This window comes from Trachurus japonicus, chromosome 4, assembly GCF_045865225.1.
Source record: "Trachurus japonicus isolate A0001 chromosome 4, Traja_1.0".
Lineage (NCBI taxonomy): Eukaryota > Metazoa > Chordata > Actinopteri > Carangiformes > Carangidae > Trachurus > Trachurus japonicus.
This window is the reverse complement of record NC_140910.1, coordinates 7751080-7768388: the sequence shown is the minus strand read 5'-3', so window position 1 is coordinate 7768388 and position 17309 is coordinate 7751080. Positions and strand designations below refer to the sequence as shown.

Here is a 17309-nt window from a genome sequence, read left to right as displayed (position 1 = left end):
GTTCACTGCAGATCACGCCGACTTGACATGTGACTCTGCATATTGAGAAAAAAAAACATTAATTTGTCTTTATGGAACGGTAAGTGATATCAACTTTTTCAGATTGTTCTGTATAATCTTAATGAGTCATCCTACCTAATACAGACACAGGTTACAACATGCCTTAACAGATCATCCTTTAACAGACAATGAAACAATCCCAACATTTTAAAATACAGGTCCTTTATTTACCTTTCATTTTTTGGTGAACTATTCCTTTAAGGAAAGTTTTTGAATGTTGATATTTTTGAGAAACATTGATTTGTTAATATATCCATAGCATGCATGTAGGTGGCATATATGTTAATGATAAATCAAAACAGCAGTAAACTCATCAGGCCAAAGGCCATGAATATTACTATATTAATTAATGTGAATGTGGTTATATAGTAGTAGAATGTTGGGAAATCGAAAAGTAAGATCTGACATAAAATACTGAATATAAATGTATCTTAAAGTGATTGTGCTTGTGTTATTTTGTGTGGGGTTGTGTGAAGCAGAAGTGTGTTGCCTTCAGCAGCAGGAGCACCAGCACAGAAGCTGTGTGTTGAGTGATATATTTGTTCAGTGGTTCTCAAACTGTGGTTCCAATCTGTTTGACAGCAGGTAAGTGGCAAAAACATTCAAAATGAAGTGATTTTATTAAATTTTTCACTGGGCATTAAAAGAGGCTCTGTCCTCAGCAGCTTGTTCCTCAGCTTTTGTGCTGGTCATGCACATGCATTGTCCAGTTTCAGTCCGATTAAGGCTTATAAATCGATTTCCAATTGCATTATCTGGGTGTTTTAGTTGGATTTGGGGACTAACGCGTTTACATGCACTTCAGTTGTCCAGTTATAGTTGGATTAAGGCAATAATTTGTTTTGTTTTTTTAACTGTCATGTAAACGTAGGCTACTGGCTGATCTGAACCTACTGCAGGTAACACAAGTACATCACACAACCCAATGTCAAATAACTCAAACTATCACTTCAATGGTGGTGAACTGAACTTGAATCATGTGATACCAAGCAACACTCCTACATCCCACCGGGTCCATGGGGCGCATCATTTTACAGCCATGACCATTTTCAGTTGCACATAGTTGCCTTCACGCCAAATGATGAAAGCTGGGTGAACGGGCTCCATGAACTTAGTGTAGAAGGTGTGGAGGTGACTCAGTGTGTTGGATGAGACTTTGTAGTAGGACAGGGTGCCACCAGCCCAGTCCAGAAACACTCCAAGCCTGGTGCACCCAGTCGCTGGACAAGGGTAAAACTCTCTGTCATTACTGTGCTCTACGTAGAGTGTAGCTGCAGGTGGAGACCACCTGTGGCCGAAACACCAGGACATGGCGTTCCACCCGATTCTACACAACTCACTTTTCCCCTTCCTAGATATTCCCTTGTAGCTGACACCTAGACCAACATCCTCACTGTGACCGGTGCTCCACTCGACTTCCCAGTAACAGCGCCCTGTCAGCCCCTCTCTGCACAGAACCTGAGAAAAAACATCAAATCTCTCTGGTAGATCAGGACACGACTGCTGCACTCCATGTGTCGCCTTTGTGTTCCCCTCAGAGAGAGTCAGTTTGCTGTTTGCTGTGTCTGGATCCAGGCTGAGAACGCAGGCATCTGATGGAGAAATCACAACGATGTGTTAGCACTCATCAGAACTACTGTTCATACTTAAAGGGATAGTTCAACATTTTGGCAAATTGGCCCATTGCCATAATCGTTATAGTCATAGCAGTAGGTTCGTTACCTTTAATTGTCAGTGTAAGCTATTTTTAGAACGGCGGAGCGAAGCAGCAGGCTGCTCAGAGCTACGCTATGGAGGCTAAGGGAATTTCTTGGTTTCCCTCATCAAACTCATCAAATACACAATCCAACAACTCCAAAACGCTGTCGTGGACAAGTTGTGAGCTGCACATTCACCACGCTATGAGATAATAACAGAACGTTACGAGACGGAGCCATTTTAGAGGTAAATTCGTGCAAAACCGCTGATGCACGTTGCGTTCAGGGACAGTTTTTCAGCAAGCAGACTCTGTATTTACCCCGTATTTAACTTGAAAACGGCTCCGTTTGGAGTTTTGGGATTTTGTATTTGATGAGTTTGATGGGGGAAACCAAGAAATTCCCTTAGCCTCCATAGCGTAGCTCTGAGCAGCCTGCTGCTTCGCTCCGCCATTCTAAAAATAGCTTACACCGACAAATAAAGGTACCGAACCTACTGCTATGACTATAGCGATTATGGCAATGGGCCAATTTGCCCAAATGTTGAACTATCCCTTTAAATCATAGCAATTGGCTGATTTCACAAATCATGGAGACATTGGAAGTGAGTAAGCAGTATTTCTGTGAACACTTTGGATTACAGCCTGCATGTTAGAGTGTCAATATTACCACAAAGCACAAAACATGATGGAAATACTCAGTGGGACCTACAGTGTATGTAGAAGGTAAACAAGGGTGCAACAAGCCTGTGTTTGGAGATGGTTGACTTCATATCACAGTAAGTCGTTTTTAAATAAACCAGTATTTACTGAATACACAGAACACATGACATTTAGTTATCAATTCACTGATACTAAAATGTGTCTAAAATGGCACATTTCAAAACAAAGGTAAAAGGTGCTTTAAATGGTTTGTAGAATTAAGAACTATACATTTGTTGATGAAATTAGTGTCTTTCTTTATAGAACTCTGTTTTGAGAAGCGATCGAACAGATGTCACTGATCCTTTAAGTCTCTGATCGTGAAGCCTGAAGCTCCATCACTGAGAGGACCTGACTGCAAAAGCCCGGTCTACCTCAGTCTTGACTTTGAACAACCACAAACATCCTGTCTGAGGATCTGAGGCTGCACTGTGGCTTGTAAGGGAGCAATAACTCAGCAATGCAGCTGCGAGATAAACCATGAAGTGCTTTAAAGGCATTCTGTAAAATCTTAATAGCAACCATTTCTAAAACAGATTGGTGACCAGTGAGGAGAGACTTCCACAGGGCTGATATGATCTCACCTTGTAGTATTTGTTAAAAGCCAAGCATCAGCCTTTTAGACAAGCTGAAGGCATGTGATCATTTATACAACACAGCCCTGAAACATTACTCTAAAACAAAGTCAACACAAAAGTGTGTATGACCTTCTTAAAGCAGAAGTAAGCGATCCGGACGTTTTGGCTAATGCTGCGTTCGAGGCAGGCTTTTGAAACCGTAAATTACAGCTTCAAGTCACGACTTACGACTTTGTAGCGTTCCAGGCAACCCACTCGTGTTTTTCCGACCTGTTTTACCTGTGAAAGTCACTATAACGGCCACTCGTAACTTCCGACCCGTGAACTCGTACCAGATCGAACTGGTACAACTTCACAGGTCGGAAAAACACGAGTTACGGGTTGCCTTGAACGCACCATAACGTCTTGTCAGCCGATGGAGTTAGCAGCCCCCGCCCTCGTCATGGATCTATTGGTCCTCGTCCCTACGTCACCACATTCAGGCGCATCCCTTGGCTGCACACACAGCCCTTCATGCCGTTCTCTCTCCTCATTGGATAAAACTTGTAGGATACGAGAAAAGTTTTCTCCTCGGCTCAGAGCAGAGCAGAGTGACTGACAGACCCGTGTTTGGCCACTTCACTTATCAGACTATGTTCATGTCATCTGCAAAACAAGTGGACAACTTGGGGTTTATGATTGATATGTTCTTGTGTATCTTTGTAGAAAAGTAGGAGGCCAGAGATGGAGTCTGAGGGAACAGTAGGGGGTTTAGAGTCTAGTATCACTCATCCAAACCTCATTTTCAAGGTGGTCGTCGATGGTGATGATCACTAGTGTCAAAGGTTGAACTGTGATCAAGAAACAGTAAAATCAAAGTGAAGGATCAGTGCTAACTATTATGACCGCTGTTGCTGTATAATGATATGAGTGGAATTAGATAAACACTATTGTAAAAAAAAAAAATGGGGGGGCATGTTTTGATAAAAAACAAACAAACATGTATGCTAATGGATCTGAAATCATTACATTCAAAAGATGCTTGTTTTTTGAGAGGCCCTTTGGACTGGAGGGAACACAGCTATTTCTAGTACAAGATAAAACTGTGGGACAGACTTCATGGATCTGGCAAGGACAACATCTAGAATAGATAATAAAGGCTTTAGTTTGGCAATTGTGTCCCTGAACATAGCATAGTAAGCCTGAGTGTGGTATATAACATGTTTGATTACTTTTATCGGGCCAGAATGGATTAAATGTTGTGTTATTGCTCTGTAATGGAGAACTCTTCCATTTATTTGAATTCCATATTGGACGTTAACTTATTTCCTAACCTTTATCCTACATATCTTTTTATTAGTAGTATTATGATGGTGACTTTTAAATCACTTCTCTCTGTACTCTGCATAGTTCTACAAATTTACAGACTGTAAACTCAAGTCAAATGAAAACTTGTTTTAAAGGCACAGTTTCTGCAGTGGAGAAATCATTGTCATTCCTCAAATAGAAGTGGGAAAAATGTAGGAAAAATGACTCACACCAAATTAGAGCATTCCTGTCTTTGATCACATCCACCGGAGGAAGGACGGGCCTTGAAAAGTCTTCACTGATCAGAATGCCATTTTGGTAGTGGTAGATGGTTGCACCTATATATTTCTTATTTGCTATAGCTGCTGTGAGGAACCTGAGTTTTCCACCGTTCTTTAAGGCTTCGGCAAGGTCACGGAAATCTTTGGCTTTTTCCCGCATGTTGGCTATCACTTCGTCTGAGAAACACCAGCTGTCTTGTGCAGGTGTTGTGACTCCCACATTGCCCTGTAACTTCAGTGAATCCACGTAGTCAGCCAACTCCTGAAGGAAGGGCTCAGCAGTTTCCAGTGAGGTGAAGACGAAGCACAGAGCGTGATCCACACCTGGAGCGAGAGCTTCTCTGTCCACCTCTGACTGACCCGGGACAATCTTAGTGCCTATTCCCTTCATCATATCTACACACGAGCCAATGACGTTGATTTCTCTCTCTTTGTCGTCTAACCACTTACTCAATCTGTCTTGATTGAACGGCGACTTGTCTCTGTTTTTAAAGACTTTTTCTAGCTCGCTCTCGTCATCTTCTCCCTTCCTGATGAGGGGCAGCTTCTTTGCAGCCGTTTCCTGGAGTGTGGTTGCGTAAAAGGAACAGAGATTCTGGAAACTGCTCAACTTCTCATAAATCTTCGGAAAATGTTTCACGGCTTCATATTCCAGTAGGTCATTGCATCTTTTTTCCAGTTGGTGTAAGTCTTCCAGAGTGTTCTGGACCTTTCTTACCAGGCCAACACTGATCTCGAACCTCAGCTGAGGAGATTTGAAGTTCAGATACCTCAACGGCAACAGCCAGACCTTCAGTGGAACTACGTTTTCCTTCTTCTCTCCCAGTAGCGTGGGAAGTTTCATGCAAGTCTCCACTACCTTCTCGAATGTTGCAGGGTTGCTTTCTAGAAGGAAGTCTCCGAAGAACTTGCAGGAAAATTTATCTGCAAGGGATTTTTCTTTGTTGTTCAACTTGATATCGATTTTCCCATCACCGCCGATATCGAAGTCAGGAATCTTCTCGATCACAGCTTTCATGTCACCCTGGATGTCCAGAGAGCTGTTGTCCTCTACTTTTTCACTGTCAAACACAAAGAAAGCGTTGGCCCCATAAAGGATGCCTGTGACCACATGTGTCGCCAAGCCCATCTCAACGACTTCCGTTTGTTGTATATCGATGTTTCCAAGATTAGCCATTGAGAGCTGTTTGAAAGCAGTGGTAGCCTTGTACTGCAGTGTCACTCTGCTCTGACGGTGGAATTTCTTCTTATCACTCAAAAACTTTGCTGACCCCTCGACCTCGACCGCTCCGCTCAGGAAACTGAGCTTCAGAGACGCACTAACATCCAACACTTTGGACTTGTCCTCAATCGTATCTGAGGTCAGAATTTTAAATCCACTGCTGTGTTTAGGGTTCTCGACTGTGTGCTTTGTAAGAGTGCTTTCATCCCAAAATGTAACACCTGCGGATAGGGGAAAAAGTTATTTTACTAATTTTGTTAAAATGGTAGGCAAATAAAGAGCTCACAGATGGCAGCAAAACAAGGGAGTTCATTCCACTCCACTCAAGCTTCTACTATGGACACAACATCCAGTAATTTATTTCACTTAATCAGAGGTGTATCCTACAGGCACATTCCCATGGGAGGAATAGATGAAATGGGAAAACAGCTTGTCACCCCTTCAATGTGCTTATGTAAAAGCAAGAGAGACTTAAAAGACCTGGCCTCAGACTGCACACAGTAGCATGTTTTTGTTTTTGTTCTTTCTGTTGTTATCGACAGTGAAGCAACAGCCTAATACAATTGAACAATCCTTCAGGCAGACAAACTAGTGTCAGTTTCAGTTTCTGTGTCGTTAGCCAAAGGGCTGGATCTGACTATACGTGCAGACGTAACTCACAGGCGGCCATATTGGTTCAGGCAACTTGCTCTGACTCTGGCTGCAATAGATAGGTGACCCAGTCATCTGCACTAAAAAAAACTATTCATAACTCTGTGAAATTTACTTTAACTATTTGCAAAATGTTACTTTAGTGTTAATTTCATAGAAAAGTACATGACTATAATTATGCAGTATCGTAACTGCATTTCTGACATTAGATTGTTACTGGCAAGGGGAATACTATATTACTGTACATTTACAATAACATAATGATAATATGAGTATGTCAATCCCTTTTGGAGGGGTCCATGTCCTAATTACAGAGGTCAGGCCTATATCATTCACCTCAAGAATCATGACACACTACTCTTTCACTACACAAAGAAAAAAGTATTAGCATTAGTGTTGGGATACTGGCCCTTGGTATTGGATCGATTCCAGATTATGCAATATTGCAAACCCAATGTGGAGAATTTGCTTATTCACTTTCTTGCAAAAAATTAACTGACAGGACGGACACCACTTTCATATTCCTACACTAGATATGAAGTGACTGCCAATTACTGTCAGGCTGATTTTCTTACCTTTAGGCAAGGCCATGCTAACTGTCTGATGCTGCTCCCTGTGCTCCTGCTGGCTTCAAATTTACCATACAGACATAAAGGTGGTTTAGATATAACTTTATGCGAATGAATTTTTTAATCTCCCAAAATGTGTCACTTTTATTATATAATGTGAAAGGCTGTGTTCTCACCTCATTTATAACACTCTTGACATCGGTTGTAAACCAATAAATTCATAATCAAAGAAATAGTTCCAACAAAGTCATATTGATATACTTTCTTAACAAAGTAAAATGCAGCAACTCATTCAAACTTGACATTGGTGACGTCATAAGGTTTGTAAACCAAGCAACTGACCATCTAATGCCTTATACTGTATGATCACTGTGCCTGTATGAAATAGATTTCAAATGAATCATTCTCAGTCAATGAGTTAATAAAGTTAATGGTGTTGTGTTACTTTCACAGAACTGACACAAATACTTACCTGGGATTAGTTTATGATGAAAAGCATCATAAAGCATTCCTAAGGTGAAAGGTCGACCCAGGGCAGACACTTCCATCGTATCTGAAGACATGTTCACCTGGTTAGAAAAACATCATATAAACAACATTAAATATTTGATCAGTTAATTTATTCTCAGGCTTTGATAAACAGCCAGTTTATCAGTTGTGCCTTTTTAGTCTGCAAAGACAAGATGCACTGCCATATTCCCAAAGATATTGCTGTGTAGTTGAGGTGAGAGCTGTAAGGTCTGCTGTTTCTCATATTGTACTGTACACACAACAACACAACTGGGAGATGGATGCTGTCATGGTTTGCATTAAGCACTCTTTGTGTTTGGACTTTTTTTATTATGTTTGTACTTGATGTTTGTTTTGGATTTTATTTTCTGTTATTTCTTGTGTTACTGTCTTTGGCATGTGCCGCCATGGCTTTATGTGTTCCATCTGTGTTCAATGACCCTTTCCTCCCAAGTGTAATTAAGTCTGTCTTTGCTCTGTTGTCATCATGTTATCCTGTGGATCTGTAGTTTTTCCTGATGGCCTTCATGCTTCCCTTTTACTAATGCGCCAGTGCTCTTTGCCGAATTGTCCCTGCCATTAAATTCTTAATTTCATTTTTGTTAGTTTTTGCCCTTTGGTTATATGCATTTTACCAGAACGACAGAAGAATAACTGATTATTAAATATGGTATTCACCATATTGGAGTGAGAGAATAAAAGGTAAAAAATAGTGTTAATGAGATTGACTGGGTAGATTGATTAAAATATATAATCCGGCTATTCGATAGATATGTGGCTTTTCCTAAAGTGAAACTGTGAACACGCCCAAACAGTGACATCATTATTTTCTGCCTTCTCGAATGAAAAGCTTTACATTTGGGAGGAACAGCTGTAACAGTGCAAGTGATGGTCAAACTAGAGACACCTAAATGAAAATATACTTTTATGAGTGAACGGTTCTGCATTTTAGCACCACTATTAGCAGCAGAATATACTGTACAGGATGTCATAACGAATGTAACATCGTGAAAATGCTGTGAAATCTGAAAATACCTTTATATATGAAAAATAATCTGGTGGATAGATGTAAATAAATGTTACTTTACCTGTGTGCCCTGTGTATGTCCTGCTCTCTATGATCTGAGGCTGTGGTGTGGGTGGTGTTCAAACAGAGACGGAAGAGGCAAAGGCTGCTGAGTCACTGTCAGAGTAAGAGCCTTAATCCACTAAAGACATGGCTCTCTATGGAAGACCAGATGGGTCATGATAATAAGAAATAAAATAAAAGATAATAAAAATAGATTTTTAGATTTTGGAAAAGCGAAGCGTTTTCATGCTACATTTATGAGCCTCCGCGTGCACCGTGAAATTCTTTGACCGGCGCAAGACGGACTCATGTTTTCATTCATCAATAATTAAAGTCACAGGTTCGAAGACGATCACATACCGTCGTAGTCCCGACCATAAACGGCGATTCGGCTGCGTTATTCCCATGACTCGCCACAAAACCGAAAGTAAGGAAACGCTGGTCGGCTCGCCCAGCATTTCCACCACCACTAATAATAACAAAATAACGATAGAGACAAAACGATATATTTATCGAAAAAGGGCCCATTAACAAGTGTGGGTAGCGTAGATTCATCCACATTAATGTGAGACTTTTTTATAACCAAATAGAAAGTCCTCGTTGTCCCTTTAATAAGTATTTGATTCAACAGAAATCAGACTCCACTTAAAGCAGAAGTAAGTGGTCCGGTCGTTTTCGCTAATGCTGCGTTCCAGGCAGGCTTTTGAAATCGTAAATTACAGCTTCAAGTCACAACTTACGACTTTGTAGCGTTCCAGGCAACCCACTCGTGTTTTTCCGACCTGTTTTACCGTTGAAAGTCACTATAACGGCCACTCGTAACTTCCGACCCGTGAACTCGTACCAGATCGAACTGGTACCACTTCACGGTCGGAAAAATACGAGTTTTCTTGAACGCACCATAACAGTCCTCGTCCCTACGTCACCACATTCACGGCGTCCCTTGGCTGCACACACAGCCCTGCATGCCGTTCTCTCTCCTCATTGGATAAAAACTGTAGGATACGATAAATGTTTTCTCTTCGGCTCAGAGCAGAGCAGAGGGACTGACAGACCCGTGTTTCAGTCCAAACACTCTATGTAAGTGATTGCTGTCGGAAGATATAACTATTTAAGACTTATATTAACACAAATATATCACTTACTTCTGCTTTAAATGAATGCTCAGCTGAGGCTTGGACCTACCCTGGGATAGGACTTTCCATCTTTACCCCGTCTGATACAGAAAACAAACACTCCTCAGACCATCACAGATCAAAGGGTTGTTGTCCTACAACACCAGGTAACAGGATGATTTTAAACCCTTGTAAGTATCCTATACTGTCCAGTGTCAGCGTTCAAAAATCAACCAGCTGAGCAAAGTCATCCCTGTACAACACCCACCCTTAACCCTGCATGTAATGAAGCATATTGTAGATCATTGTAATATCTCTAAATAATATTAGCTCTGTGATGCTCTACTACCTTGGCATACTCCAGTGGAGCTGGCAGGTTGCCCAGAAACCCTTTAAATTAACGAGATAACTGTGCATACTGTATGCTGTGTTTGCAGAAATCTAAAATGAGAATTTACACGACAGTTATCAGGTTGAGACCTGCATGTAGAACAGGGATGGAAGGAGTTGGATAATATGATACTTCTATAGAGATATGTTTTCTGTCATTTTGTCGACACCTGATTTATGTAATTACACAGGGGTGAGTGTGTCTTTTTACAGCAAAACACCTGACCATAAAGTAAACCAGCAATGAGACTGACTGTCTGATAACTGAGAGATAAAGTGTAAGTTTGAAGCTGCTGTAATCAAACTGTTCATATTAACAATAGATCAAAAAAAACTCTGAATAATGTGTAAGGTATTGCTCATTGTCAAAACCCAAGGTAAATTATCACCCAGTTCAGTTCTCCTCAGTTCTACAGAGAGTTTCAAGGCCTCAGTGATTTTGGTTTTGCAGCTCACAACTTTACCGTTTACCTCTCTCTGCTCTTGTCAGCCTTGTTTCCAGATGCAGATGTTTCAGATGTTAGCATCATGAGGTGGATCATTAGACATTCAAGACACATACATCCTTTAAGCAGATGGTGGAGACCAATGCTGAGCTAAAAAGATGTGAATGAATGATGGATTTGAATTTGTCACAAATCCATATTAATCAACAGTTATGCCTTATCTGATAAACCTATAGCAACTGTTTGCTAATATCAACTACATTTCTTGTTTGTTTCTTTGTTTCTTCTGCACTACCACCCAATAATGTGGCACCACTCACAGATTTTGAATGCAAAGGAACCTGGACAGAAAATCTTGGATGTAAATACCTGTACAGTGGCATGCAAACGTTTGGGCCCCCCTGGTCAAAACTTCTGTTAATGCGAACAGTTAAGCAAGGGGAAGATTAAATGATCTCCAAAAGGCATAAAATTAAATTTGAAACACTCTTTTGCAAAAAAAAAATCTGCTACATCTACTACTAAATAATAGCCACATAACCTTTTCAAGTTATTTGAGTATATGCATTTTAGGAGTAAGACACAGTAAGTGGTTGAACTGTTCATGACCTACATACATATGCAACATGAAGGGTGTAAGTGCTTATAACTTAATTTTAGAGGGTCACAAGAACAAAAGGTTGAGAATTACCGCTGTAGACCTACATCCCAACTCAAGACTCCAGTTCATACACAGGTCCTTCTGGTTTTTGGAAGGACATTGGTGCCACCAGAGCTGAAAAGGCGCCTGATCAGCTGAATTTGACAAAGACAAAAGCTTTTGATGAAATTACCACTTGTTTATGAGAACTTATTGTAAGCAGAGAGGTCTGGTACTGGCAGAGCTTCTCTTCTCCTTCCCTTCTCCTTTGAGATGTGTCCAAGTCGAACCCACTCCTCACAGAGGTTAGACAGCAGCGCTCCCTCTGAGGCGGCACAAACTCGGAGTCAGACGGAGATGAAAGAGGTGTGAGGGAGCTCTCACTCAGGTCTCTAACGGGGATAAAAAGAAAGTCATCAATGCTGTTTTTCAACATATTTCCCTCATTCTGCATCACATGTACTGTGACTGTGACCCTAAGGAGTTGCAGTAGTACTCAGCGGCATCCCCCTGAGGCAAAACCCTCTGTCTCTGTGACCCCTCCAGAGGAGAACCTCAGCAGACTTTCATAAATAAACCATCAGCATCCCTGTCCAGAAATGATATGTGAATCTAAAAAAAAAAAACGTTTTTCTAAATATTATTCTATTTATTATCTGAGGATAAAACATTGATACACTACAGAAATATGCTGGAATCCTTTGTGCTGAGCATGTTGAAACATGTTTAACTGTCTCCAATCACTGCATGTGAGTCGGCCTCCTGGAACGCACTCTAACCAGACTCCCTGAGGGGATGACAGTGTGACATTTTACCCTCAATATCCTTACTCAGTCAGCCATGCTTTAGTGTGTGCGAGCGCTCCACATAACAAGACACAACGCGGCACAGAGAAATTCATTCACAATTCATTTTTCCCACTAATAATACCAAAAAGTAAAATAGTGTCTTTGCCACCTCACCTCACCGAACATTAAATAAGTTGATAGAAGAGAGGAGAGCGATCAAGGAAAGGAGAGCACATGGGGAATAGGAGAACTAATGCAGGATATGCCCCTTGGCTAATAAATGAAACGTTAATTAATGATTTTGTGCCAATAAATGTCATGTAAAATGAGTTTTATTATAATTTTACTAGATCACGTAGGCCTCTGTGTGCTTACTTCTGAACAGTATTCTGAATCTATGGTTGTCTTTTGTACTTTCAGTGATTGTTATTCAGAGAGTGTCCCTGCAAAGAGGATGTTCAAAGAGAGCATTAACATTAGCCCCAGGTGAAGACTATCTGATTGAATCACTGGAACAATGGACACTTTACACTTTAAGGGAGTTTTGCTATGAATGGAATTTGCTTCATGTTGTTATATTTTTAGCGATGAACAATGTCCTGAAAGCCAGTATATCAGCATTAACTTTCAAGCTCAAGATACTTTTTTTCAGATGTTTTATTCTATAACATCATCATCATGCATAACATCAAAAATGTCATTAAAATTCCCAGCCATTGTTAAGTCTCGTAAAAAAAAAGTTAGTTGCTAACAAGTGGCTAAAGGAGCTCCAGATGTTGTCGGGGACATTGAAAGTCATCACACCAAAGACAAAACTCAGTCAGTGATGACATCCTTGTGTTTATACACTTTTTACAATCTTTAACTTCTTAGGTTCTTTTTTGTAGAAGATGCTAGTGTTAAACTAAAGTTGAGGTCGTATGCGCAGTAAATTCAGAGCCTGATTACATTTTGGTGTTTTTCAAGGCAACCAGGGTGATCCATCTATCTATCTATCTATCTATCTATCTATCTATCTATCTATCTATCTATCTATCTATCTATCTATCTATCTATCTATCTATCTATCTATCTATCTATCTATCTATCTATCTATCTATCTATCTATCTATCTATCTATCTATCTATCTATCTGTGATGTGTTACAGTAAAAAGCCTAAGACTGTAGCTGCTATACTGTAGTTCAGGGACGGCAGATGGAGAGCAGATCAGTGGTGTTAGAGATGTGCTGACGGTGGATAGGGAACACACAAGTGAACTGTATGACACCATGATTTATTACTGATCTACCACGTCTGGTGGTTCTAGTAACTGCAGATTTGGCAGAAGCCTAATTACAGTAAAATGCTGGTTGTACCAGTGATGAAACCAGATTCTGTTACTCTGAGTTGGCATATTGTTTATTAATTAATAGTTTTGGGGGCATAACTTTCAAGATAAATGATATGCACCTTAACATCACAGATACGCACCTCTATAACATCCCCCACCAAAAACTATGAATCCTTGTGATTTCCCACTATAGGCCTAATGCATGATAAAAACTATGACAGTCAAGCACACTGCAGCTACTGCAGGTTTTATAGAGACTTTGACGGAGTGCAGGGATGTATGTGTTATTACCATGTTGTGCACGAGGCCAATGATTTATGGCCTCAGTCCCCTGTCATAGCTGCTATCCCTGACCACAAGCATGGATTTTCCACTCATTACACCGACATTCAAAATGGAAAGCTTCCATCATCCGTGTGACTTATAGGGAGACTCTGCAATTTTATGTTAGATTAACCATAATGACATATAAAATGTCATTAAGTGAGAATGACATTAAGGCCAAAGACTGATGACCAGAAAGACAAAGTAATTACTGAGCCTTACATTAGTCTGCAAATGCTCCCCACTTTATATAACACTGATTATTACATGGGACACACCACATACTTTAGATTTTCTACTGACTGATGTTGTTTTCATTCTTACAGCACATATTTCCACATTGTGGACAAGAAATGAAACTAACTAACTAACTAACTAACTAATGACTTTACAGTAGCTGCTTTAAGTGGTGCAAATTATCGCAAAGTATCTTTTAATGCAGGTCTCTATCGCACACGCTCAAAAGACTGGCTCACACTGCAGGTTCCCTCTGTTAACACCAAACTTGGAAAGACCAGTTTCTCTTACTGTGCACCTACAACCTGGAACACTGCAAAAATCATCATCTGAAAATTACCTCACTTTTATCAATAGGACAATTCTTATTTTACCTCTAACTGCTCCTGCTTTTAACTACACTTATGTTTCAATTTATCCTTGTCACCTTTAACTTCCAGTATTCTGTTTCAAACTTGTGCTTTTGTGTTCTGTCTTTATATGTTTTGTGTTTCATCTCGGCTATATTGTAAATGAGGTTACTCTTCAATATATCTCTGAGTTATGATGATGATGATGATGATGATGATGATGATGATGATGATGATGATGATGATGATGATGATGAAATTCTATTTGTACATGAACAACTAAAGATTTAAAGGGCTCATATTATGCAAAATCCACTATATACTGGTTTTGCAGTGGTCCTATGTGTTCCTGTGGCCTTTCTATGACTCCTGGAGGTGAAAAAGGTCTGTTCACTCCCTTAATTGATTGCTACACTTTTTTGAGATCGTGTCTCCAAACAAATTGGAAGTGCTGTTGTACGTCAGGAGCAGCAAACTCCTCCCGGTGCTTCCTCATACTCCCCCTGGGCCAGTCTAGATAAACGTGAGCTCCACCCACTGACACTTTTCCGGAACAGCGTCAGTCACTCACTCACTCACTCACTCCCAATCAATGCCGACCCTATCCCCAATGTCAACATTGGCACATGTAGCGAAGACCACACAGTATCCCCATGACGGCTGTGGAGTGGACGTGGTTTACACATCTTATTTGCATTTCAAGGTGCAGACACAGAAACGGCTCATTCTCAGGAGAGCTCTGGAGAGCCACTTTTAGATTGCTGAGATTTAGAGCTGCAGATTGATTTGAGGACAATACACTTGACTAGGAATACAATGTGGTTGGACAACCTAGACCCATGTGAAATGGTCGAAAAACAGCATAATATGGGACCTTTAAAATTTAAAACAAACAAAAAATCATTATGAGCGATGAATTTTGTCACCATATTGTTGGTTATAAATGCCTCAGTTGTTTCTACTCTCAGGGTCGAATATTCCTGTTCTGGTCCCTCGCTGTCTTGAAACACATACTAAAATCCACTGTCTTAATTACCCTCCCCAGTGGCTCAGCACAGTAGGAATTTCAGAATAATTTTTTAATGATTTGTGCACAATAACTCTTCCTCAGGTCTGTGGGATCAATACCTGTCCATGAATAAACTGCTGTTAATTTGGAATTAAATATTGATTTAAATCACTCAACAAAGTCATGGGAATCAACAGTGCCTCTGCTATTTTTCATCTGAAAACAGTAATTTGCTTTAAAGTAACGTCTCAATTCATCACTGTGCTATGTTTATTCATTACGTGTAGTATACGGCGTAAAGGGCCGCTGTTCGCCGGGTGGTTTTTCGCCTCATGAGTGGCTCAGGGTACGGCAGTGTCAGTCTGCTGCTCAACCACTGTGGTACAGACTGAAACATACTGGGTGGATATCAATGACATTTTGCAGAAGCATTCCTCATCTCCAGAGTCTGTGAGGAGAGGAAGCCAGTGGTTTTTCCTCTCCTGCCGCTATGAGCTTCATGTTTGTGGATGTGACTGAGTGCTCAAGTCAGTGAAGAGATACAGAACACAGTGACCCATCTATACCTGATATACCTTTTCAAACAGCACTTTACTTCTCTCTGCCCTTTATCAGCTTCACAACACTTCCTGGCTCTACAGTATAAGTCAACCCTTTATAGGGCACTCATTGAAATACTTTGAAATTCAAAATTCCAACCTTAGATTGTTATTCTAGGACATAACAAGACTTAATTACAATTTTGACATTTTTCAAAATTTTTCATTTTCATGTAGAAATTGAAGGTCAACGAAGTGACCATTTTTGGTTCCTTGCCCGTTTGTGGTAAAGAAAAATTCCAATAAGTGTATGTGTAGAAAATATAAGGAAAACACATAAAGTGCAAAAATTATTAAGTTTTAGAACATGTATGGCTTATAAATTGCAATTATTATAATATTATTGTAATAATAATAATATATAGGCCTATGTATATAGGCATTTGTATATATAATATGTATATCGTATTTTATACGATTATAAAGTCACTCATATTCACTATTTATAGCTTCAAAATGTCTTGAAATTAGTTAAAATTCTCTCTGAATTACTGTATGGCTATATAAAAACCTTAGACAACATTAATTAATCTAAAGAATTTTACACGACTGCTTATAAGTCATAAACTGAGAAAAATCACTCATATTCACTATTTATAGCTTCAAAATGTCTAAAATTATCTCTAAATCACTGTTAAGTTATATAAAAACATTAGGCAACATTAAAACACAATTTCCTAAGTTTTATTGCCTTATTTGTGAGGGAAATGCACTTATATGGTTTGTTACCTGAATAGGGCATATGTCCAAAAACGGACACTTCAGTGTTTACCATAAACGGGCGTATGATCAAATAAGGTCACTGCATTTTTCATGGTGTATTTTCACTCATTTCACTAACATCTCCACAAATAATACTTATGTCATGACTTAGCACAACTAATCAACTGTAAAATGTGTGAGTGTCATCAACTTAGCTTGATTAGTTGTGATGTATCGATCTAATTACTACCGCGCGCCGAGCCGACTGAGCGTCTTTTTCCGCGGTCGAAAAAAAGAGAAAGTTAGCGGCATTCCTGGTCTCTGCTGATTGGTCAAAGGCTATGATGACGTATACCGTAATGTAGCCTGGTCTTTGCTGATTGGCTTGGTGAAGACCACATGTTTCTTGCTCTTACTGACGGGGAGCACGGGGCGGAAATATAACATGTGCGGAAGTGTCCAAAAACAGTCACTTGCCCGGTCTAAAATGAGTTAGACTTGAGAAATCAAAAGGAAAAAAAACCTAAACAGATGGATTCTAGTGGTTATTTTAAGTGTTTTTTAAGATGCACTTGAAATATTGAAACTTTATTATGTACAGTGATGTACAGTGATGAGTGAGAAAGACTGTTATCAGCCTGGCATGAGGCACTGTTCATTCGCTGCTCTACATTTCACACCTGACTGGCAGGTATCCACCACTCAGTCACTGATTAAAAAGTCATATTGTGGCTGTTGATTCCAGTGTCCTG

The 17309-nt window shown here is 40.0% G+C and overlaps 1 protein-coding gene across 1 annotated transcript; it reads right to left on the bottom strand.

Moving 5' to 3' along the window:
• Positions 1-1086: 1086 nt before the first annotated feature.
• Positions 1087-7594, bottom strand: LOC146988390 (stonustoxin subunit alpha-like). The gene is made up of 3 exons (XM_085775318.1): positions 7519-7594; positions 4554-6047; positions 1087-1652 (listed from the first exon to the last, which is right to left on the bottom strand). The coding sequence occupies exons 1-3, from the start codon at positions 7592-7594 to the stop codon at positions 1087-1089; spliced, it is 2136 nt and encodes a 711-aa protein (XP_085631444.1).
• Between the last annotated feature and the right edge of the window lie 9715 nt (positions 7595-17309).